The sequence below is a fragment of the Carassius auratus genome, chromosome 9 (assembly GCF_003368295.1).
Source record: "Carassius auratus strain Wakin chromosome 9, ASM336829v1, whole genome shotgun sequence".
Lineage (NCBI taxonomy): Eukaryota > Metazoa > Chordata > Actinopteri > Cypriniformes > Cyprinidae > Carassius > Carassius auratus.
The window spans coordinates 25,144,454-25,170,948 of record NC_039251.1 but is presented as its reverse complement, the minus strand read 5'-3'; the positions used below and the strand labels follow the sequence as shown (position 1 = coordinate 25,170,948).

Genomic DNA, 26,495 nt, shown 5'->3' with positions numbered 1-26,495 from the left:
TCATGGCGCCATGGAAACGCCCTTTAACAAAAACTCAACATCTCCAAAAGTTAACATTGCACAGGCCTTTAGATTAGACTGACCACAAAATATATGTTAATCTCAAAAAAATGATATGAGTAGTTTGTCGCAGCGTAAAACATGTCACTTCCTGTTGCCAATAGGTGCCGCTATGACTATAACTGAATGTGGGCATGGAGATCTGTTAAGGGCAGAAGTTTTATCTAACATGTGAAGTTTGGGGCAGATTGGACATTGTATGTCTGAGTTACAGCAACTTCCTTTTTCATGGCGAAACATCGAAATTTGTCAGGCCGCCATGGACACACCCTTTAACGAAATCTAAAGATCTTCGCAATTTAACATCGCAAAGGGCTTAAGATTACACTGACAAGGTTTGGTGTTGATCTGAATAAATCTCTAGGAGGAGTTCGTTAAAGTACAACCCCTGAAAATGGCCAAAAAAACGCCAATTTTGCAGAGAAAATTCTAAATAACCGACTTCCTGTTGGGATTCGGATTTCATACCAAGAGACTTTTTTGTAGGTATTGCTGTGTTACATGTGTATACCGATTTTTGTACATGTACTTGAAACATAGCTCGAGGCGCACTCTGTTGAAAGTGTATAGGTGGCGCTATCGAGCCATTTTGCCACACCTGATGGAATTTTGGCCTTCAGATGTGTTCAGGCCAGGACTCTTATCACACATGTGCAGTTTGGGGAAGATCGGACATTTTATGCCTGAGTTATAACATATTTTATTCCCATGGCGAGACATCGAACTTCGTGACGGCGCCATGGACACGCCTTTTAACGAAAACTCAAGATCTTCACAACTTAACATCGCACAGGCCTTTAGATTAGACTGACCACAAAAAATACATTGATGTCATAAAATTTCTAGGAGTAGTTCATCACAGTGTAAAATATGTCACTTCCTGTTGCCAATAGGTGGCGCTATGACTATAACTGAATATGGGCATGTCAATCTGTTCAGGTCAGGAGTCTTATCAAACATGTGAAGTTTGGGGCAGATTGGTCATTGTATGTCTGAGTTATAGCAACTTCCTGTTTCATGGCGAATCATCGAAATTTGCCAGGCCGCCACGGACACGCCCATTAACGAAAACTCAAAAGCTTCGCAATTTAACATCGCAAAGGCCTTCAGATTAGGCATACCAAATTTGGTGTTGATCTGAATGAATCTCTAGGAGGAGTTCGTTAAAATACAACGCATGGAAATGACAAAAATGACACAAAATTTGCTCATAATATTAGTAATAACCGACTTCCTGTTGGGTTTCGGATTTTGCTCCAAGAGACTTTTTTGTAGGTATTGGAGAGTTACATGTGTATACCGATTTTCATACATGTACATGAAACGTAGCTCGAGGCGCACACCGTTGAACGTGTATAGGTGGCGCTGTTGAGCCATTTTACCACACCCACTTCTGAAACCCATATCAGACGTAAATTTTCGCCAGTTCTGAGGTGTGTGCAAAGTTTCATGACTTTTCGAGCATGTTTAGGCCCTCAAAAATGCGATTCATTTTGGAGAAGAAGAATAATAATAATAATTAAAGCTGCAAGCAGCGATGAACGGGCCCTCGCACCCGGGCTCCCCGCCAGCGAGTGGCATTAGTAAAAAGGTGAACGGCGAGAAATATGCATTTAAAGTCATAAATATAATTGGAATATATCAAATTATATTCCATATATGTTCCAATCTTCCTGTTGCCAGCAGGTGGTGCTATCATTTTAATGGAATATTGGCCTTCAGATGTGTTTAGGGAAGGACTCTTATCGAATATGTGAAGTATGGGGAAGATCGAACATTTTATGCCTGAGTTACAACAACTTCTCTTGCTGTGGCGAGACATCAAATTGTGCCAAGGCGTTATGGACACGCCCTTTAACAAAAACTCAAGATCTCCATAATTTAATATTGCACAGGCCTTTAGATTAGACTGACCACAAAAAAATTACATTTCTGTCAAAAGATTTCTAGGAGTAGCTTGTGGCAGCATAAAACATGTCACTTCCTGTTGCCAGCAGGTGGCGCTATGACTATAACTGAATATGGGCATGTAGATCTGTTAAGGGCAGAAGTCTTATCTAACATGTGAAGTTTGGGGCAGATTGGACATTGTATGTCTGAGTTACAGCAACTTCCTTTTTCATGGTGAAACATCGTAATTTGTCAGGCCGCCATGGACACGCCCTTTATCGAAACCTCAAGATCTTCGCAATTTAACATTGCAAAGGTCTTTAGATTTAACTGACCAAGTTTGGTGTTGATCGGAATAAATTTCTAGGAGGAGTTCGTTAAAGTACAACCCCTGAAAATGGCAAAAAAAACCGCCAATTTTGCAGAGAAAATTCTAAATAACCGACTTCCTGTTGGGATTCGGATTTCGTACCAAGAGACTTTTTTGTAGGTATTGGTGTGTTACATGTGTGTACTGATTTTTGTAAATGCACGTGAAACATAGCTCGAGGTGCACTCCGTTGAAAATGTATAGGTGGCGCTATGGAGCCATTTCGCCACACCCAATGGAATATTGGCCTTCAGTTGTGTTCAGGCCAGGACTCTTATCAAACATGTGAAGTTTGGGGAAGATCAGACATTTTATGCCTGAGTTACAAATTTTATTCTCATGGCGAGACATCAAACTTTGTCACGTCGCCAAGGACACACCCTTTATCGAAAACTCAAGATAATCACAATTCACTATCGCAAAGGCCTTTAGATTAAACTGACCATAACACAATTTAGATTTTATTAGATTTCTAGGAGTAGTTCATTGCAGCGTAAGGCATTCACTTCCTGTTGCCAGCAGGTGGCGCTATGACTATAACTAAATTTGGGAATGTTGATCTGTTCAGGTCAGGAGTCTTATCAAACATGTGAAGTTTGGTGCAGATTGGACATTTTATGTCTAAGTTATAGCAACTTCATTTTTCATGGCGAAACATCGAAATTCGCCAAGCCGCCACAGACACGCCCTCAAACGAAAACTCTAGATCTTCGCAATTTAACATCGCAACGGCCTTTAGATTACACTGACAAACTTTGGTGTTGATCTGAATAAATCTCTAGGAGGAGTTCGTTAAAGTACAACCTCCGGAAATGGCAAAAATGACAAAATTTTGGATGAGAAAAAAAATAATAACTGACTTCCTGTTGGAATTTGGATTTCGTACCAAGAGACTTTTTTGTAGATATTGGTGTGTTACATGTGTGTACCGATTTTCATACAAGTACGTGAAACGTAGCTCAAGATGCACTTCGTTGAAAATTTATAGGTGGCGCTGTCGAGCCATTTTGCCACACCCACCTTAGCAAACCATTGCATACCTAATATTTTTCCAGCTCTGACGTGTGTGCCAAGTTTCATGACTTTTCGAGAAAGTTTCAGAAAAATAATAATAATAATAATAATAATAATAAACAACACAGAAACAAGAGGGTCCTCACACCATCGGTGCTCGGGCCCTAATTAAAGCTGCAAGCAGCGATGATCGGGCCCTCGCACCCGGGCTCACCGCCAGAAAGCGGCTTTAGTAAAAAAAAGCGAACGGCGAGAAATATGCATTTAAAGTCGTAAATATAAGTGGAATATGTCAGTCATTTATATGTGCCAATCTTCTTTTTGCCAGCAGGTGGCGCTATCATTATAATGGAATATTTTCCTTCAGATGTGTTCAGGCCAAGACTCTTATCAAACATTTGAAGTTTGGGGAAGATCGAATATTTTATGCCTGAGTTACAACAACTTCTCTTCCTATGGCGAGACATCAATTTTGTCATGGCGCCATGGACACGACCTTTAACAAAAACTCAAGATAGACTGACCACGAAAAAGACATTAATGTCAAAAAATTTCTAGGAGTAGTTTGCCGCAGTGTAAAATATGACACTTCCTGTTGCCAATAGGGGGCACTATATATCTTTGTTGTTCTGTCCTTTCATCTGCTCACTGCATTTGTTAACTGTGTCTTACAAGTGGTTTTTAAAAGTAAAAATTACTTCAATTTCAGTCTCTTTCAATATAAGTGTTTATATAAATGTTAATTAAAGCTTAGTTAAAATATTTTAATACATTATTAATATTTTTTTTATTATTACATTTTTATTTTAAAATTAGTTTACGTACTGTGAAAAAACATAAATAATAATATTTTTAATGATAGGAATAACTAACATAAAAAAGATTAATAAATGATCTGAAAAATAGATTGTTCATTGTTAGTTCATGTTAGTTAATGCATTAACTAATGTAAACCAAAGAGAGCTTATTCGCACTTTTCATGATCTATAACCATTTTTAAAAATACTTTTATTGATCTATAAACATTTCTGAAATTATTATATAAAACTATATTACCAGTAAAATTCATTAGCTTTTTTAAAATACATATTATTTTACTTTGAAAGATTTTTATAAATGATTTAAATGCTTTATACACGTTTCTAAAACAATTATTTAAAAGTAATCCTATAGCTCCATCTGGTGGTGGCCATGATAGGTATTACACACTGCACGTTTGGTGTTGCTATCTGAACCAGTCCAAATGAAGCGTTCCTAAATGGAGCAGGAGAACAGGACAGACTGTGCATATGCCTATGCAAGGCTAGGTTCACAAGCTCTATCTGTAATGCATATTTTTTTCAGAGCCCATGTTAATGGATCAGAGCATTCACACTGCACATGGTAAAAGATGTGAACAGAAAAGGTTAGAAGTAGAAAGGTGTGAAAAGAATGAATATCTAGCGCATAAGCATAGAGAGAGTTGTGAGTGCACAGGACACAGTTTGAGCAGAGGAAACGAGTTTTAAGTGCGCGCACGCTCTCCGAGCAAAAGCAGCATGTATCAGAGGACGCGTTTTTTGTCAAAGTAAAGGAAATGTGCATGCAAGCGGAGAGATTCATGTTCGCACATTATTTTAATGTGTTTTTGCGTAACAATAACATGCTCTCGCTACTGCGTCTGCACCACATACACATACTGTATACACTCTGCAAACAGTGAACCTGTATAATCTATAACAAATCTATTTCAACACCTGAAGCATCGCTACAATGAGCTCAATGACCAATGCATGACAAGAAGACATGCCTAAAAATTCAGCACTCCTGAATATGAGTATTTCACTTCCAGCCATCGAGGACAATTATATATATCACTCATAAATCATAAAATACCAGATCTATAGTATTTATTAAGATTGATGTGATTTGAAATTGGTAAAATATACTTGGAAAAAAATGTCATCAGAATATCAACGTGCCTTATTATTATGTACTTTGTGAAAAAGCATTTTTAACAATTTTATTGATCTATAAGCATTTGTAAAATATGTTTGCCTGCATTACAGCTTAGTCTTTATCTGTGAGCTGAACTGTTTTACTGTTAAATCAGCAAGATTGTGTAAATTCAGGTCATGTCATGTCATGTCACAGAATGGCTGTCATAGGTCAGTATCAAATAAGTTTAAAATTATTATCAGAATAAAAAAATATATACAAGTCATCGTGTATGTATTTTTAAAATCTTTTTTTTATTTTGCAATTAACATAATTCTTAACCTAATTATATAAAATCATTTTGTCTGAGCCCTACAAATTGTACTAGGTTTTTTCGTCCCTAAAAATGATAGAAAATGATAGAGAGATTTCTTAAGCTGTAATGATGAAAAAAATCAACAACACACAATTACAGATTTTTTTCTGTTGATTAAAGAGTTGTTAACTCTCTCTCTCTCTCTCTCTCTCTCTCTCTCGCTCTCTGTCAGGCAGGCCCTCAAGCACCCCACCCCCTCCCCCTCCCTTCCCTCACACAGAGAGAATGCCTCAGAGTGAGATCAGATGTCTGGCAGTTTTATAATTTTCTTTTAATCATACAGTGTTGTAAAGTCATGCAACTATGCATATTTCTTCAGAATCGCATGTTCTCTAAATAAAAAATGGTTTTGAAATGTTTGGAAGCTGCAATTTAAAAATACAAGACAAATAATGTTTCCCTTTTTAATATTATTTCAAAAAATCCCCACGGCAAAACCATTCAAGCTATCCAAAATCCATTCGCAATTTAAGTTCCTCAATGTTTTTTCAAAATGTAGACAAAGTTTGGTGTGTATAGTGCACGTCCCCTGTGAGGAGTATGCATTAATTCACACCCGAATTTGCCCAAAAATAAAAATACAAATCAAAATAGCTGACTTCCTGTTTGTCATAGCTTATGACTGTGAATTAGAAAATTGTCCGTCTTAATAAGAACAATTTATGTACCAAGTTTGGTGTCTGTAGCTAAAACTAACCCCCCCATTTTTGACAAAAGGTGGCGCTATAGAGTGCCTCCTTCACGCCCTTTTAAAAGCTTTTGCCATTGTCTAGATATCATTAATACTGATATGTGTTCTGAGTTTCATGTAAATCTGAGCTTGTTGTCTGCCTCAAAATCACCATAACAGAATATTCAAGTTTGACACGTTGCCATGGCAACACTATATTAGATATCAGTATACCCACAACAGATTTTCATCTGCCGTGTTTTGTCATTATTCTGATGAAGTTTGAAGCAAATAGAGTAAAAATAAGATGCTGAATTCAAAGCATTTGAAAAAATGACACACTTCCTGCTGCCAGTTGGTGGCGCTGTAACTTTGACACCTTATAGTTACATATATGCGAGCAACATATTACAATGAACAAACCGATGAAGTTTGATGAAACTCAGGAAATGTATGTGGATGTTATTAGGCACTTCCTGTTTCAAATTTTGTGCCCTAATTTCAACGCCTCACCACGGGCGAACCGTTCGAGATATCAAAAATCCCCTCGCAATTTTTCATCCTCAATGTCTTGAGATCATGTTCACCAAGTTTTGTGGCGAACGGGTGGAAAACCTCAGAGGAGTATTTCAAATTCCAGAGCATGCTTTTTTTAAACAGCCCTGAATAGCTGACTTCCTGTTGGGCGGAGCCTATGACATAGAGTGTGAAAGTTGTTCGGCTCAATGAGATCTATAAGTGTACTGAGTTTCATATAAATACATGCAAGTATGTGTGAGCTATGGTTCAGGATTTTCTGACGGTGTTCCAGGGGGCGCTGTAGAGCCCTTGTGCCACGCCCGGGTCCCAGCCTCTGCAGCGTCCTGATGGCCGCAGGTTCCAATGTGTATGCCAATTTTCAAGAGTTTTTGAGTATGTTAAGGCCCCCAAAAACCCCCGGAAGGTTAAAAAAAAATAAAAATAATAAGAATAATCCTTAGGGGAACAATAGGGCCCTGCGCCCATTGGCTCGGGCCCTAATAATAATAATAATAATAAACGGAGCAATTCCAAGAGGGTCCTCACACCATCGGTGCTCGGGCCCTAATAATAATAATAATAAACAAAGCAGATACAAGAGGGTCCTCGCACCTCGGTGCTCGGGCCCTAATTATATTCACCTCATTATTCCATCTCAGCTTGATTGAACTGAAAGGCAAATGCTTTATTTTCTTTCCTTTTTAGACCTTTTTGGAGGTGCACAATTTTAGAATTGAGGGTTGAGGATAGAAGACTTGATTACTGCCTTACTCTTAGACACAGATTTGCCTACCCAGAATGCACTCTGCCTGCTGTACGAAGGCAGAGTTGGTGTGACTGGTGTTTTAATGAAACAGTCCGAGCACAAATTGAGCTTCACCTGCGAATGAGAGGACGCGGGAGGGGTCGGCGAACGTTGATGGCCTGTCCAAATAATGTTACACCAGCCAAAATACTTCTAATTATTTCTTCAATTGCAGATGGCATATAAAAAGTGCCGTCACTTCTGGTTAGGGAGCCTGGGAGCCGGCCTGTCATTGCCGGCTATCTTTTGTTGTCAAATTTCATTTCTGAAAATGTCCACCAATTAGAGCGCCGAAGCTCGCCGCAAAATTACTCGAGGGGAGAGTTGTGGGAAATTGATAGATCCGGTTCTTTCCTCTCCTCGCCCAAACACGTATATGTCCATTATGGCATCCGTGGCCTCGCTGTCTTCTTCACGATTGCTCATCGTTCTTTCCCGCTTGATTTGGGTCGTGTTTCATCAGCAGGTTATGGGAATAAGGGTGCACTTTGTCTCTTCTGATGTAAATGATTGAATGATTCCATGCGACAATTACAGATTTAATGTGCTTTATTAGATGGTAGTTTAAGTCTGTTACTGATTGGTCAACACCGTTTTTCAGACTTGATAGAATACACACTTAGCAGTTAAAAAACCTGTTAATCTAACTGCTGAGTAAGTTGCTGCACAATATCCTTTTAAACATACATGAAACACAACCCATTTTATTTGGTAATCTGATGTGTGTCCGAGTGAAATGGAGGATTCAGCATCAATAGGGTAGACGTTGATGCCTAATTGAAACATTTAAGAAGCAAATTCATGTTTTGACAGATTATAGAAGCACTCCGTAAACATGATTGTTCTGTGCTTCAGTTAATCGAGTTCAAATCTTCTCATAGGCAAACAATAATGCGGCATGATATTATGAATAGACGTTTTAGCATATATACTATGATTCAAGTTAGATAAGCAAGGACCGTTTTGTTTTTGTATTAAGTATAGATTTGTTTCGGTTTGATTCTGTCAGTTGTGTGGATAACCAAACAGTTGCTGCTTCCCATTGACATAATAGTAAAAAATTGGTCACACTTTGTTTTAAATAAACACTTAAATGTATTTATTTGATTTATGCTATTACTATTTATTTCAGCAAAAAAAAAAATACATCTGTAATTACACATGAAGTATATAGATATATCACAGTACTTGTGAATTCAGTTGCAGCTCTGGACAATGTGAACCACTGACACACTAGTGAGTTGGTGGCTGTTATATGAATCATTTTTGCTGAGTCATTAAAAAATGAATGATTTGTTCATTGTTATGTGCAACAAATACGGGTTGAAAGTGTTTATGGATAAATTTTGATTGTCTGTCACTAATAAGAATGAGATTTTAAATTATTGTCACATGTTTGTCTTGAGTGTGCTAGTGTTACAATATGGTTTATTTACAAAGTTATGTTCAATAAGTAAAAATCATTTATATATATACAGTTGTATATAAAGTAAGGTGCTCAAGCCTGTACTTTAAATTACATTTAATCATGGTTCATTGTGTCGCATGACCTTTCATACTTTATTGCTCGAATCCACAAAGCTTCTTTGTGTCCTCAGGGTTTTGTTGTTTAGTAAATTCAGATTGCAATGTCTTTTCTTCAGCTGCTTTCTCAGGTGTACTTACCCACTCGAGCTCTCGTTGTTGGCCTGGGGTAATATGGTAATAATGTGTGTTAAACAGGCATGATAAAGAGTGCTTGAATGGAATTGATTTTTGATTTGGGAGCATGTGATTGACAGAAGCATGCCGATTATCAACCAGAGGAGCTTCTCTGAATCAAATTGGTGGATTACATCAAGATTCCCCTCGACGGCCCTCAGTGTGGTTCACATGCTCACTCGTTAGTGTGGATGTGTGTCGATTCCAGCATTTCTGTCCTGTTCTGTTGCTCTTCGGGTCAGAAATTGATGTCTTTGGTTTTACAGTGTATAAATCTTGCTGTTTTTATGACCTACAATGTTTTTTTGGTCCATTTCGAAGATGAAGGAATGGATTGCTCTGTGCCATACGGCTCCGTTCGGCGTTTCTCTTGATGTCTGTGTCTCCATTGTCAAAAGCAGACATGTCTACTGGATTTATGCATGCCCCTCCAGCTTTAAACCATCATTTATCCAACTCTTAAGATCCGCTGACCTGAAGTTTCTCTCCAGCATTACACCATTAATAGACAGAGAGAGGGGTTGTCCTCAGACCTAGCAGGGGGTTTTGTCGAGACAAAGAGGGGAAAACTGTTCACTGCGGGGTGACTACATGAACAGAGGGATGTGAACGAGGCGAGATGGAGGATAAAAGAGCTGAGATCTTGTACACATATCACATGGTGTGCGTCTGTGTGTAATTCTGTCATCATTTACTCTCACGATGTTCCAAACCTGCATGAACACAAAATACATAATAAGATGTTTAGCAGAAAGTTCATGCTGCGGTTTTGCATATAATATAAATGATCGGTGACAAACAGCTGTCTAGCTCCTAAATAGACAAAAAAAAGTTATTTGTGCACTACGAGTTTTCATCTAATAGTTTTAATAATATAAAAATATTAAATAAATGTATTTATTATTAGGCAAATAAATAATTTAATGCAAAAAACACATGCTGAACTTGAAATTATATAATAAAAATGTCTGTGATAATATAATATAATATAATATAATATAATATAATATAATATAATATAATATAATATAATATAATATAATAGCTTATTTTCGGGGTCTGCATTTAAATGTTTGAAACCTTGGGGTAATGTTGTTGTTTTTTTGTTTGTTTTTTTTGTTTTTTACTTTGAGTGCATTGAAGGTATTATTTTTTGGAGGCCTCATTATAAATTGCTTTTATATTTACATTTAGTCTTTTAGCAGACGCTTTATCCAAAGCCTTTTATTGCATGGAGCAAAGCATTCAACATTCTGCTGAAGTTCTTGAGTATTTCACAGAAGAACAGGAGTCATGTGAGGTTAGAACAACATGAGGGTGAGTAAATGATGAAAGAATTTATTTTTTGGGTGAACTGTCCCTTTAAGGCAAGGTTTCTCAGTAAGTTATTAACGACTCCATTCGTTTAATATCTCCCATCTCTCAGCTTCCGTGGGATGCCGGCCAACTACCCAGTCACTTGAGTATGAAATTAATAGATAAAATCGCAACTCTTGTTGTTTCACAGCCGAACAATAAATCCCCCATCGTTGCAGTCACACAGACACGTCGCTGACCCAAGGGAATCGATACCATTGGCTGTAGTTAATGCCGTGCTCCCCTGCCACTGCGAGAGAGAGAAAATAAATATCTTTACCCTTTATTGAACTTTCTCTTGTAACACTCCTGTAGAATGAGCTTCTGTGAGGGAAAGAGCAGAGTGCAAATTAAGCCTTTCTTAGTCACCAGGTGCTGAGGCTCAGCTTATCGGGGGAAACGCTATCCGGAGAGCCAGTGCCCTTATTTGATTCCCGTTGCCGCCCACCACTGCTCTCCCGTTCTTCTGATCCGCTCTCAATGCTTACTGCACAGAGTGTGTACTACACTGGATACTGGATTTTTTTATTAGATTTTTTTAAATTAGGAATTAATGTTTTATTTTTACCCTTGAGAATGATGATGATCACCATTTAAAATATAAAAGCATCCATAAATGAGTTTTCAGACTCATTAATCCTTAGTCAGAAAAATATTTAGTATGACATGAAGATATGTTGATTCCTAAATGTAATGATTGTACTGAAGCAAATTCTATTTAATGTACACAGTACAGTACACACATAACATTTTGGGGTTAGTAGGATCTTTTTTGGTAGATAATTTTATTCAGCAAGGATACATTCAATTGATCAAAAGGTCAAGAGATTTATAATGTTACGAAACATTTTAATTTGAAATAAATCAGCAAAATCATCAAAGAATCCTAAAAGATACATTTTTACAGATTCTTTGATTATGATTCTATTGATGAATTTACAGATTCTATTGATTAATTTTTTTGAAATAAATGACAAAGCATCACAGAAATAAAATACGTTTTAAAATATATTAAAATAGAAGACTTGTAATAATATAAAAATATATTAAAATAAAAGACTTGTAATAATATATATATATATATATATATATATATATATATATATATATATATATATATATATATATATATATATATATATATATAATATAAATTTTTTGTGCTTCATTTTTGATCAAATAAGTGCTGCCTTGGTGTGCCTAAAAGATGAGCTTCTGATGATGATGGTTTATTTTATTTTTTTTATATATTTTTTTTTTCTGCTATATTTCAAGTAATACAATAACTTTGGTCAGTTGATTTGATGCCCTTAAACCTTAAAATGGGTTGTCAAGATTAACGCATTGCTTTGTAGGATATGTTATTCCATGCTTGAATATTTTGTTTTATGCCATGGTGTGTCTGAATACTCTATTCTGATTGGCTGGCAGGTGTTGATTAAATTTGTTTAACTGCACAGCTAGTTCCAGATTCAATTCAATTCAATTCAAGTTTATTTGTATAGCGCTTTTTACAATACAAATCGTTACAAAGCAACTTTACAGAAAATTATGTTTAATTATGTTTTACAGATCAGTTTAATCATGTTCTATTCTAATGTGCTTCCTATAAACATTGGTAACCATGGTAACATCTAATGTAACATCTCCACTGCCCATTGGATGGTTCTTCACCTCCACATCGTGCATTGATGCACAACTAGCCATTGATTATCCCGTACGTATGCCATCCATTCCATGCATACAGAACTTCTGTATACCATCCACTGTATGCACACTGCAAAACTAGTAGAAAGTGGGTAGTATCATAGTATGCCATTCTGAACATATTTTCTCCCTCCCTCGCACTCCCTCCCCTTCCTCCATCAGCCCTGTTTCATAGCCTGTGGCCATATTAATGTCGGGTTCCCTCTGTGCGTGACCAGCTGAGTTTATGATTATGTTTGGAACTGCAGGCTATGTGTATATTTGGGGGTGAGCGTATGTGCATTCATGTGTATTTGAGTGAGAGGTGTGTGCCTGTGTCTTTGATTAGAGCAGGACCCTTATTAAACATTGATGGTGTTATTCATTTGGAGGGTGAGGAGGGTGCTCAGTCAAAATGGCAGCAGTAATTAAGGCGTTCTGGATATGATGGCTGCATGATGGAGTGTTGAAAGCATAACTACAGAGCCCAGACACTGCAGGGGAAATGGCTTGCTTGGGAACCACAGGCTCAGAATAAATGCACGTGTTTGGTGTTTTATGGTGTGTGCGTGTTTGTGGTTTGTACAACTGCCAAATACCTTTAGAGCGAAGCTGATTTAAGCTCAGATCCTTAAATTTTGAATGATTTTGCTTCAAGCTGATTCCAGTGTCATACGTGTGGTTAATGCAATAAATGGATAAATAAACTTTGTATTTAAATGAAATAACAAGATAAAGTCACTGCACTCTACTAACTTATGGTGCAAAAATCTTCTCACACACTTGAGAGTGTGTGAGAAGTAAAAAAATAAAATAAAAAGATATGTAAATTAAAAAATTAAATTAAAAAAAAAATCCTTTGTGATAATGTAAATACATTTTAGGTTTAGATGTACAAATGTATCTATATTAGGTCACCATGTCTGTTTAGGTTTTCACCATTTTAAATCACGTTTTCCCTCAATTTATTCATTTTTAAATTATACTAGTGATTCCTGTTTTTTTAAGTATAAATATTCCACGTCTTTAGACATGAGGTTTAATATGAGGTCACTGAATATTTAGTAATTTATTATATTTTTAGTTAGATGACACCACAGGAGGGAGGAAAAAAATAATAATTTAATGTCAAGTACCCCAAATATTGTTGCTATATTATTGCTGTTGAAATATTGTAACAGCATGCGGTAAAGCCACTGCTCTCCAGTACATTTCATAGCAGTGCTGTAACTCTACTGTGGTCTCTTTGTCTCCATATCCAAAGACATGATTAAACACAGATTTAAGTTTCTAATATCTAATAATGGATTCTTACTTTATTATTGGATTACTCTTTTCCAGAAAGACTTGGAAGGCGATGTCTAGTTGTGCTTGTTGTCACGACCCTACTATTCTTGTGACATGAATTACTGCACTGGTCTAGACCTGCAGTTTTGCACGTCGTCCCACAAAGACTCAAGAAATCAACAGCATCCGCCCATTTCAGACACCATTATTGTGAAGTACAACTGCCGCAGCAGATTTTTATGCATAATACCATCCCTCTCCATTGTGGTCAATTTCAATTTAGCGGTAAAAGGTCATAATATTTTATGTATTAGTATTTTATGGCCCTATACAGTGTTCCAATCAATACGAGATTTGGATCAAGACTTGCATGTGATTTCATCTCCTGTTCTCTCTTTCCTTCTCTCTCTCATTTTTGTGTGTGTTATGTGCCTCATAAATTGTGTAAAGTAGCCGTGAGGGAGTATGGTGGAAGAGAAGATGGATGCTGCCACACTTACCCGCTCTATTCTCTCAGCTCTCCAATCACTGAGATTGAGAAGTGAAAAATGGAAGGGTTGTAATAGGGGCATAACTCTGCGTCTGCCCCCTGGATGAGCTGCTGTCTGTCTGACCTGCTGCTGTCCAACCCGCTCTGTGCTGCACTGCAATTCTTGCCCTGGTGCCTCAGAGTGTTTCTCCCATGTGGGGGGGCATTTCTGTGGTTTGCTGGTGTGTGTGTGTGTGTGTGTGTCTGGCTATTTTAATGGCTGATACTGAAGTGAATGTGAAACTGCATTCGTAACTTATTGAACTTCTGTAGTGTGTTGTTTTTCACCCCCACCGTGGCCTTAGTTACATTGTAAGAAAAATACAACAGAAAATCATTCATGGCACAATAAGATCAATAATATTTATTTATATGTCTTTTGGGTGTGCTACTGGTAGACCATGGCGCCAGCAACTCAAGGTTCCCAGGAAAAACACATACTTTAAAAATGCATTGAAAAGTGTTGAGATACTGTCATACTATTAGAGTTTTTATTAATATTTGTGCAGTTTTATTTTGTAATTGTTAAGTAAATTAAGTTAAACTAAATAACTTAAGACCTAAGACTAAAACGAAATGATAAAAAAGTGTGAAAAGTAAAAGTTAAACACATTTTCTTTGCAGTATGCATTTATTGTGCATTTTGATGCAGAATTTGAGAAAATGTGATGTTTTTAATTTGTTCGGAGACATATAGATCTGTTCTGTACTATTTTAGATATGCCACATATGTTTTGCACATAATTCAGTTTTCTTGAAAGAGAGCTTAACAGCATGTTAACATTTCATATTAAATCAACTGACAACCATACATTTAACAGTGTTAATTGTTCTTTTTATATCTGTAAATGCAGATTGTTAGATATGTTATGTGGTTTCAATTAGTTGGACAGAGACTGGAAACAACCTGAGCTGGCTTTGTCATGGTCCACTGTGTGTCATTCATTCCACTAAGGAAAGTGTGGAATGAATGAAAGAAATGTGTGTTTTTTTGTGCATCTGAATGTGTGCTTCCCAGTAGCACCTCCGGGACTGCAGCAGCAGCGGCAACATTAGGCCTACTTGAGACACACAAATCTTTATTGTTCCTGAAAGGTCGGACAGTTTTTATTTTTTGTATGTGTGTGTGGGTCTGTTATTAATCTGCAGTGGGACCTTTCTTGTTGTGTGTCCCTGAGTATGTGTGTTGTTCTGCACAGACAGTTGGTTTGTTTTGAGACCTCACTGTCCGGGTTCAGCGTGCTCTGTACAGGAGCTGGAGTGTGCGTGTGGCCGCCGGGTCGCCTCACTCTGGCCCGTTCCCACAGCATCATCCCTCTGGAATGCCTGGCACTCACGAAGTCTGCCTAACGAGCTTTTAAAAAAGACATGTTAATTTGTTTTGTTTTAATCTAATCCCTCTACTGTCTCACCCTCTGTTCTCCAAGTTTCTCTCTCTAACACACATTCTTTGCTCTCTCTCTCTCTCTCTCTCTCTCTCAGTTAATCTGATTGGTCAGGAACATGAAAAAACGGTAAATTGAATTTTGGTGTCCTGCGTTTAAAGGGAGAATGAGGGAATTTTGTAGAGTGGTCAGCCTACACTTGTTTTTGATGAAAGTACTACTTGTCCTTTAGTTGTAGAGTTGTAGTTTTATTGTGAAAACAAGTCTGTTTTCTTCAGGGAGAGAATTCACTGTGTAGGGCGGGCTACTCACAGACTACAAAAAAAAAAAAAAAAATAGACTGCCAGCAAAATGTCTTGATGCCTGTCAGTTTCAACTGTTTAGGACAAAACAACTCAGATCATTAGGGTAGAGATGTAATTTATCGCTGTTTTATTATGGCGTGCCTATAGTTGAGACAGTGTTTGCTTTTCTATGCTAGTTCAACAATGTGCTTCCTCTATTTTACAGTGTCGTTGTAATTGTTGGCTTCATCCCATTTAGGTTATCAAAGCAATGTCTTTATTGTGCATACAGTCTTTTAACTTATTGTGTTGCCCTTTTTTCCTAACATTTTCATCTTCCTTTTGTTTTCAGTTGTACATTCATAGTGCATAGACATAGACAGCTGGCTTTGTCCCCCAGGGGTTGACGCCCTGAAAAATGACTGTCTGATGTGTGAAGTTTACGATAGGATCCTCACCCACAGCGTCTGATCACTGCATTTACCCCTCGCTGAGATGGTGGGCATCGCTGTTCGGCTCTGTGTTGACAATGGGAAGCAACAGTTGTGGAAAGGTTGTGTTTGTGTTAGCCAAGTGCTGAGAGATTGATTTTGGTGTTTGTGTGTTAGAAGCTGTGAGATGACTGACAGGACTTTATCTCCCAAGTCACACTTCCACAGTTCTGTGCCACTACACAATATTTGAGCAGGAGAAATATCACATATTCCCCTCTTGAACATTTGATAAGCGCGTCATTTTGCTGTGTCTGGAAAAGCAGAGATGTTCATTGAGCTTTGGACAAGTAGAATGGTATTAAAGAGATAGATCACCTAAAAATTAACATTGAGGAAAAAGATTAAGAGACCCATGGTCCAGTAAATCATCTCTTTTTCAACTTATTTTCTTCTGTAGAACACAAAAGGGGATGTTCAATGATTGTGAATGGTGACCACAGTTGTCACATTAGATATTAAGTAAAAACAGCTTACATTTCGATCTGTTCCTCTCATAAAGCTATCATAGTGCTTACAATTATAAAACTCAAAATATAGAACACATCTTTCTTTGATACACTTATTGTGATTTTTGGAGAGAACATTCACTTTACTTTTTATATCCATTCACTTTCATGAAAAGAGCAGCTTGAACATTTTAGCATAATATCTCATTTTACGGAAGACAATGTCAAACAGACCTGAAATTACATGAGGTTGTACAAATGTTAGAATTTTTTGTTTTAATTATAAATTAAAGTAAAAAATTAATAAATAATAAAATTTAACTCGCAGTATCGTAGGTTTTTTTTTTTTTTTTTTTAACTGCATCAGAGTTCTTTTTCTTAAATGACGATATCATTCTGAATCTCTCTGTGTGTGTGATTATGTGATTCTGCCTAGATTTGAAGTGGCTTGTAACAAAGGGCTGTTGATTATCTGTGACAGTATTGAGTCTTTCTTTCTGCTTTAGCTCAGTTGTCATCACCTTGTTGTTTCTGATAAGTGCAGATGATAGAGCCGTAGCCTGGGATACCAGACCGAAGTCTGCCTCCTCCTTAAGTGGCTACAATCCGGACATATCAACAGCCTGATATATTGGGCTTCTGGATTTTTATCCATCACATGATGTATAGGTCAGATCGATAGTGACTCTTTGTTCTGGATGGGTGTGAGTGGGCCGGGGTTGGGAAATTGTGTGTTATCTTGCGCATACTACTATAAGTCTATAAATGTGTATGTTGGGAAATAGTATTGGTGCGTAGGAGGCTGTGTGCAGATGTAAGGGGGTGGTGTGGCCTAGTCTTTGAAGATGGCAAAAGATTGCAGGTGCAAATGTCAAAAGAGATAGATAGAGCTTCACTAATTGGAACTAAACACAAGGATCTTTTGACATGTTTTTAAATATTGAGCTATTTTATTACACTCTTAAAAAACACTCATATCTGTTTGCTGTATCTGAAACTAAGTAAACCAACCCCCCACCCGTGTTATTTAACTGTCTAGAACCTAGTAAAAGACTGGATTATATAATTATTGTGATTTATTTATTTTTATTAATTGAATTAAATTTGTATTTGGAATCTTTCAGTTGATTTTGAACCTACAACCTTCTGGCTACCAGCCCAGATCTTTAGCCATTATGCCAAAGCAACCCTTTTTTACATTAATTTAATATTTAAGTGGATTGTGTGTTTTTGCAGCAGTATGGACCGTATCCAGCAGCTGAGGAGGGAGTATCTTCAGGCTCGTAGAGAGGGAGCAGCTCCAGCCTATGAGGAGCTGGAGGCCCGACGGAGAGGACCAGAGTATGACCCGCACAGAGTAAGACATCAAACACACACACATGTAGGTTTCAATATTAACGATTGCCAAGCAGTGGCTGGGAAATGGGTTTGAGTTTGAGTTTTGAAAACAGTGTCTTATACCACCAAGGCTGATTAAAAATACTGTAAATAGCAGTAATATTGTGAAAGAGTATTACAATTTGAAATAACTGTATTATATTTTAATATATTTTAAAATGTAATTTATTCCTGCGATGCAAAGCTGAATTTTCAGCAGCCATTACTCCAGTGTCACATGATCCTTCAGAAATCATTCTGATATGCTGATTTGCTGCTCGAAAAACATTTCTTATCATCCATGTTGAACAGTTGTGCTGTTTATGATACAAACTTTTGAACGGAAGCGTATTTTTGAAAATAATACCAATGTAGTTTCATGGCTAGTAAGAGATTTTCTCAATACAGCAGCCATTGGCCGGTGTGGCCTCCGTTCACATCATTTTTACCTTTCCCTTAATCAGAGTGGTTAATTGCCTCAGTATCTCTCTATACTGCCTCAATTCAGCAATACAGACTTTAACATTCTTAATCAGGAGTCATAGAAACTTCCACCAAATGCATTGGCGCCTTTCTTTATTAGGATTGGGAAAAACCAGCGTAATTTGTTTTCTCTCAGAACACACAGTAATTCCCTTTGTGTGAGATCAATAGTTATACCTCTCAAATTCAAATGAGCTAGCGTCTGTTTTTGTAAGAGCTGCGGTGAACAATGAAGCATCGCAGGCTGTGGGATTAGAGAGGCAGATCGAATTAAACGAACTCCAAACAGCAATCACCCAATCTAACGAGCCCGCTCATTAAGGTCGACACTGCATTTATTCGTTTGCTCGTCGGTGCTTATTTATCTATTTATTCAGTGCTAATTATTCAGCTACTGAAGGAAACAAACATTCGCTGCGTCAAAGCAAAACAAAGTTATCAGCCGCCGTTTTTGCATTAGAGGAAACGTGTGAGCGGTTTTCACGCGGTGAAATGGTTTGGAACTACCTACAGGCCTGATGACTGCTTTGTGGAAATGATGACGATTGCCCGAAGGTAACATGAGAATTCACCATATCCTGTGACTTTACACACCCACAATCTTGAAGAGACATTCACAGTTTCCACACTCTTTTCTGTGACTGTTACTTAGACTACACCATGGATATAAAGAATACTCCTCATGACAGACACGTTATGACTGCCTATTGTTATAGCTGCCTCTCGTCTGCTTTCAGATTTAGCCCTTTTATGGACATATCTGTACATATTTCACTCGTTCAACCCGCAAGGATGTTCCTGGTAAACACAGGGAAATGGAAAAAGTGACTGGGATTTGTTTTGCTGGGCTGTTCCAGAACCAGAAGCGTTCAGCTATTGCCACACAAGCAAATCGGTTTACACACAGTCCTGCTTTCCAGTAAATGTTTTAGCTTTTCTCTGCCAGAGGACCCTACCAATGATGTCATAACCATTTATTTTTTTCTTTTGTAATTATGCGAAGCTTCGCAGTGTTTACTGGTTCATCACTGCTCTGTGTAAATGTGTTACGGGACTACAGTAGAGTTTGATATAGAGTGTGTATAGACATTGATTGATGACGCTCGACCACTCCATGAATTTCTGTGCTGACTCAGTGACTGTATTGCTCAAGCATGACTGCGGTGTAGTCTCAGTGACCGCAAGTTCACTTGTGAGGACTTCTGACGTCCAGATGAAATAAAGGCTTGGCATTTGTCAGTATTTGTGTCAAAAAATGGGTCTGTTCCAAAACCAGTGAGCTGCCTCGCTATCCACTTCCAAAGAACTTGTTTTCTAAGGAAGCATCGTATCAGACATAGAAAAGTTTGATCTTAGCATGTTGATAATACTCTGGTAAGCATAAATATACATAGCACATTAAAAAATAGTTCATTTTAATTAGACTTACTGTTTTTCATTTAGTTAAATATATGTATTTCTTAAATCTTATTTTGGCCACTATCTCAATTTTTTTTTTTCACAAAGGATGCATTTATTTAACTTCAATGAGAAAATTGATAGATTGATTTTTGATAGTAAAGAGAAAGAGCTTTGCATCTTAGGAATACATTACATTTTACATTTACATTTTAATGTGTCAAAATGTTTGTTTGTTTTTTTAGTAGGGTTGCAAAAAGGTGGAAAATTTCCAGGTACATTTTGGAAACATTCCAAAATTTTGGGAAAATTTGAAGGATTTTTGAGAAACTTTCATAAACCTTCAGAAATTTTTGGAAAGTTTCCATAAATTTACCAAAAATTGTCAACCCTCTTGCAGCTTTAATCGTATTAGTATTTTACAATATTACTTTTTAATCATTTAATCAGAATTTTTTATCAAATAAATGCGGTTTTGAGCATAAGAAAATTCTTTCAAAACATTTAAAAAACATTTAAAAAAACCTAACCAACCACAAACTTTTGAATTTCTTGTGTAGATAATGTAAATAATACAGAGTGTAAATTAAATGAAAGGCTAGCCGAAATTAAATAACAAGAAAGATGTAAATATGATGCTGCCTTAGAATCTAGCCAAACAAAGGTATCTTAGTAGGCGGTATAATTATGTTGCCTCTTCATGGTGGGAGTGTGACTTTAATGCCTTAAAATGAAGCCCTAAAATACTGCTTACGTAGGCAACTCACTAGGTTTTGGAACCGAACAAATGCGTGTCCTCCAGAAGGTACCTGTACCCATGATCCTGTGCCATCTTGGAATCATTCCTGTACCTCAGCTGCTCCCAACACCAAGGTCATGGGTTTAATTCCCAGAGAACACGCATACTGAGAAAACGTATACCTTGAATGCACTGCAAATCACTTTGGATGAAAGAGCCTAGCAAATGCATAAATGCATAATAAATGCAGAAGTGTATTATACATTTATATGGAAGTCTGAAGATAGCAAACAGGAAGTTCAAAAGCTTAAAGGCAAATTTGGTTGCTGTCTCGCGGGTTCTGTGCTGTTCATTCCTCAGATGTTGAGATAAGATGCACGCCACACCGTCTATGTAGCACGCAATTATGTTATGTGTTGCCTGCAGTGTCTAATGTCTCCATAAACTATTTTTACCAAGTGAAAAATTCAAGCAAATGGGCTTCAGGATTAAAAGGAAGGCTGTTCATGTTTTCAAAGGCCTCTCTTTATGGAATCAGTCGTGAGAAGGCAACCGATGAGCCGTGGAGAGGCGTCTAAATAGCATCCAAAAATATATATGGTAGTCTTGTGACTGTTTATAGGGCCTGTAAGGCAGTTAAAGTTGGTATGATAATGCTCCAACTGCCGCCTAACTGCTACGGTCCTAATGAGGGATAGGCGTCAATGCTGGCGGTATTTACTAGCACTGTCCTCTCTCACTCGCCCTTGTTTCCCCTGAGAGGAATGATGCAGTCCATGAGAAACTAACCACACAAATCTGTCAGAGTGTCTCTCTTTTGCTCTGAGGACCAGCCGTTGTTTCCTTTCCAATCCAGATCCATCTCCAGCACACATCAACAGCTGCATCTCTCGTTCACACAATGAGAAAATATCCCAAAAATACAGAGTTTTCCCATATCTTTATTTTTTCAAGTCACACTTTCATTAAACCTATAGCCAATAATGAAATATTTTCCGTTGAAATACTAGCGGAGAATATTTGTTTAATATGCTCCAGTCGGGTGCTGGATTTCACTGGGTTTCTTCAGTTGTGGTTTGAGTGAGATGCGGTCCTTCCCTTATGTGCTTTCCCGTTTTTCTCTGCAGGTTTTTGACCTCAGTTCTTATTCTGTGCATATTTTGGTAGCAGCTCTTACTAAGTCAAGGTCGATTTGGCCATAAAAGGGACAGGATGTGATGTGATCCTTTGATGCTGGCTCTGAATCCCAGTTGAATGTAAAAGCAGGTATCGAAATTAGCAACATGGTGTCAAGAGACCCATCTGAGAGCTTTAACAATATGCAGCTTAAGCATTTAGGTTCCTGTCTGTTGGAATGGCCCCCAGCCAACCATTGTCATCTTTTCCTCTCTGAGAACGATACAAACCACAGAGCTGAAGCAGAGAGAGAGGTTAGACTTGGGGAAACCCTAATAGGTCCGTAAACTCTTCCATTGCGTCCACCCTGCTGCCCAAACTGAGTAACGTCAAGGAGTTAGAAGCCAGACATGCATTTGGAGGGCTGTCAGGAGGATCTGGTGTATTTTACCCTTTAAATGTCCAGACGCATTGGGTTTTAGAACAAACCTCACAAGTGCCTTTGCCAGGTGGAATTTGATGCTGATTCAACATGGTGGCTGTGTAACTTTCATCTGATTGTAGAAGTCAGGCCGAGTGTAGACTGGCCAGAGGGCCGCGAGGGCTGAGGGTGCCATTTGGGAATTAGTGCGGAGTGAAGTCATGACCACAAAATGACAAATGGGACATTGTGTGGTCTTTTTGACTTCACAGGCACCAGGACCTGAGATTCAGTTTGAAGAATTAGTTCATTTTTAAAACTTTTCCCTATCTATCTATCTGTCTGTCTGTCTTTCTGTCTGTCTGGTTGACTGTCTGTCTGTCTGTCCGTCTGGGTACCTGTCTGTCTTTCTTTCTGTATGTCTGGTTGACTGTCTGTCTGTCTTTCTGTCTACCTGTCTGTCTGGCTGACTGTCTGTCTGTCTGTCTTTCTGTATGTCTGGTCTGTCTGTCTACATGTATGTCTGGCTGACTGTCTGACTGTCTGTCTGTCTTTCTACCTGTCTGTCTGTCTGTCTTTCTGTATGTCTGGTTGACTGTCTGTCTGTCTGGTTGACTGTCTGTCTGTCTTTCTGTCTGTCTGGTTGACTGTCTGTCTGTCTGTCCGTCCGTGTACCTGTCTGTCTTTCTTTCTTTATGTATGTCTGGTTGACTGTCTGTCTTTCTGTCTACCTGTCTGTCTGGCTGACTGTCTGTCTGTCTTTCTGTATGTCTGGTTGACTGTCTGTCTGTCTGTCTACCTGTATGTCTGACTGTCTGTCTGTCTTTCTACCTGTCTGTCTGGTTGACTGTCTGTCTGTCTGGTTGACTGTCTGTCTGTCTACCTGTCTGTCTTTCTTTCTGTCTGTCTGTCTGTCTGGTTGACTGTCTGTCTGTCTGTCTGTCTGTCTGTCTACCTGTCTTTCTTTCTGTATGTCTGGTTGACTGTCTGTCTGGTTGACTGCTTGTCTGTCTGTCTGTCCTGTCTAGCTGTCTGTCTGGCTGACTGACTGACTGTCTGTCTGTCTGTCTGTCTGTCTGTCTGTCTGTCTGTCTATCTGAAAGCCTATAAACATTCAGACTTAAAGAATTTTAAGAAAAAAAAAAAACCCTTTTGAAGTTTGTCTGGCTGTTCTAGGTAATGAATTCAGCTTGTGAATGTATTGCCCTCAGACCACCCACCCACAAACAAACACAGTTTGAATGTTTGATCAGATCAAATTTCAACATTGGCAAAACCAAAGGGTTTCTAACTCCAAACATTTTGGTTCTGGAAAACTTTCCAGTTAAGCAATCTGAGAAAGGCCCGTGGCTGTCATCCGTTCGGTGTTTATGAGTGGTCAGTGCCCATTTTCATGAAGGGGAAATCTATATCTTTGTTCTAAGTTGTGCCTAAACAATGGATAAACGAAACAACTACTGTCTATTATGTTGCATCTGAGGCTGGTTATTCAATGAGGAACCAGAGAGCTTATTGCATAAGTTTTTCAGTATGGTTACAGGCAATAGTCTGGGGCCATTGAAACAGTTTTCTCTGTTAGTTTTTGATGAAAAAAAATGAAAGAACGTATTTGTCTTTGGTTTATTGTATACATGTTGGATTCAGGAGTCTATTTTGTTCTTTCATTCATCAGTAGAAGCAACATACTGGCAAAAATAGGTGCACACTGGCACTAACAACTCTTATCAGGCACCTTTGAATTACTTCAGTAAGCTATTAATAGAGTATCATATGCTATATTTGTAAAATTTGCTTTGTAGAATCTAAATGAAGTGTGTGATTTTTTTTTTTGAATGTTACAATACTTCTAGACTTTCTTAATATGTAAAAAAAAAAAAAAAAAACTCTTAAAAACCTGTTGAATTTTATTTCTTTTTTTGCAAATTCGGTTTGGTAATGCTAGTGAACTAATTACACACTGTAACTTTAATGCCATAAATGTACAATATTTTTGATTTTAAGATTGTTTACTTTGTTGTTCTTTCAATGAATTTGAAACTGCAAACTTTAATTTTCACCTTGACCTCAAACAAAATGGCCACCCGTGGGAGAGCCATTGAACTCTGCAGTAATTTGCGAGTGATAATCTGCCCTCTTGATCACCACATGGCTATGATGAGATTAGAGGGCTGGATAATTCATTTCCATCCTAAATTTCCTCTTAATTGACTTTAATGGCCTTTTTCTGCATTCTGGCAACTGAGGCGGTTGAACCAACCTGCTGTTGTTTCTCAGAGGTTTCTCACTCATATACAGCAGCCTTTGTTCTTTGTTTCCAGCTTGCTCTGCACTGGCTCGAATTCATTCAGTACACGGTTTAAATTTTTTGTGATATACTCCAACCTTATTGAATAGATAAAACATTTTCCATGTTGGCTAACAGCTTACATTATACGCTATTCCAAAAATAGTAAGGCCTTAAAAGTGAACCTGTGTAATAGCCAGGCCAGACAGAATTAGATAAACAACTCTACACTGGACTGTTATCGTAAAGTTAATAGAGCACAAGCACACACTTTCTCATCCCTGTGCGTGAGAATCATCAAGTGGCAGAAATATCAACCTGATTCAGTGTTTCCTGTGTTTATGATTACTGTGCAAATGCAATATATATTGCTTCAGATGCTTCAAAATAAAGTTATGTGTTTATAATTATATGCATTTATGATAATTGATTCACTGTCCTGATGGAACCAGTCTTGGCTCTGGATCTGGACTGCAGTCCATTAATTAGTGACCTTTGAGCTAGATTATTGCCGCAGATCATGGGAGACTTACTATTTCAGCTTCTGCTTTTCAAGTGCTTTCAACAGACATCCTGTTTGTAAGCGGGAGGTATGTTAACTCACCTCAAATCTTAAGAGACTATTTATTTTTTATTTAGTTAGTTAGAATTTAGTCTTGCAGTTAGTGCACATTTCTGAATAAAAATTCCTTTAAAAAGGAATATAAAGTGGTAAGTGATCTCAGAGAGGACCTCTGAAAGCCCAAATTACTGTGTATCAAGGACATTTTATTGACAAGGCAAGGTTAGTTTAGTACGTAAAATGCGTTGTGTGACCTACTCCCATAACCCCCAACCCCAAGCGTGTGATTTTTTTATTTTATTTTTTATTTTTTATGATTTGTACAATCACATGCATTCAAGGTGAAAGGGAAATGTTGTTGCTCTTTATTTGATTAGACCACATGGCATTTTTAGAGTCACTGAATTCAAGCTTTTGTTGTAAATTATTTAAAAGTTTACCAATATAAATGCGGTGGCTGTATCTAATTTTGCAGACTCCTTCTATAAGGGAGGTGAAACAGTATGAATGGCAGTGAAATGACATGACTCTGTAGGTCATATAGTATATCCGGATTACATCCATGCAACACACATGCACACTATTGCATATAGATACCTACAGAGTAAATTGGGACCTATAAATGTGTTTGTGTATTATTTTAAACTCTCAACTCTCTTTGTCTTGGATCAAATACGTCATTGACCATTCGGTATCAATAAAAATGTCAAAAAGGCCGACAAGTAGTTAATCTAAATATAGAACTGAATTATTGCAAAGTTCTACTAATGTTTCAGCAGACTTGATTTATCTCGAAGAGGATCAGAGCCGCACGGTTTAATCCCCACACTACTGTTTATAGTCTCAGACAGCATGTTGTTTTACACCAGCAATCGGTCTTCACTTCAAAACGCCTTACATCACAGAGCGTCAGAGAGAAAGTGATAAAGACAGATGAGGGTTGTTATCCTCTCCCTCTCTCCCTCTCATGTGCAGCTTCAGGGGCAGATGTGGAGCCTTTGTAACCCCTCTGATGATGATGTAACTATGTCTGAACAGAGGTCATGACCTTGCGGGTATTCATTACCTTCCCAGACAGGCCTAATGGGACCTTTTCTCTGCCTAACAGGACTGGAATGCACGTCTAGTGTAGAGGAGACACTCTGCCGTCTCTTCCTCTGACCGACCCGGCCCGTTCAGCCATATCTGTAGAGTCTGAGTCCCAGACGTGTGTGAAGTAATCGCTCACGCTCTATTATCGGCATCAACACGCATGACTGAAACCGAGTTCAAGCGCTCAACGTGAGTTCATTATCACAGAGAGAACGGAGGGCAAGAAGAGGGAAG

The 26,495-nt window shown here is 37.9% G+C and overlaps 1 protein-coding gene across 8 annotated transcripts in view; it reads left to right on the top strand.

Moving 5' to 3' along the window:
- Window positions 1-26,495, top strand: part of pard3bb (par-3 family cell polarity regulator beta b) — a 296,499-nt gene that overhangs the window by 226,099 nt on the left and 43,905 nt on the right. For 7 of the 8 annotated variants that reach the window (XM_026272247.1, XM_026272250.1, XM_026272245.1 and 4 more), the window contains one exon: window positions 18,026-18,170. In XM_026272247.1, coding sequence (XP_026128032.1) covers window positions 18,026-18,170 — 145 coding nt within the window. The remainder of the gene's footprint in view (window positions 1-18,025; window positions 18,171-26,495) is intronic. The other variant, XM_026272249.1, reaches the window with a different exon arrangement.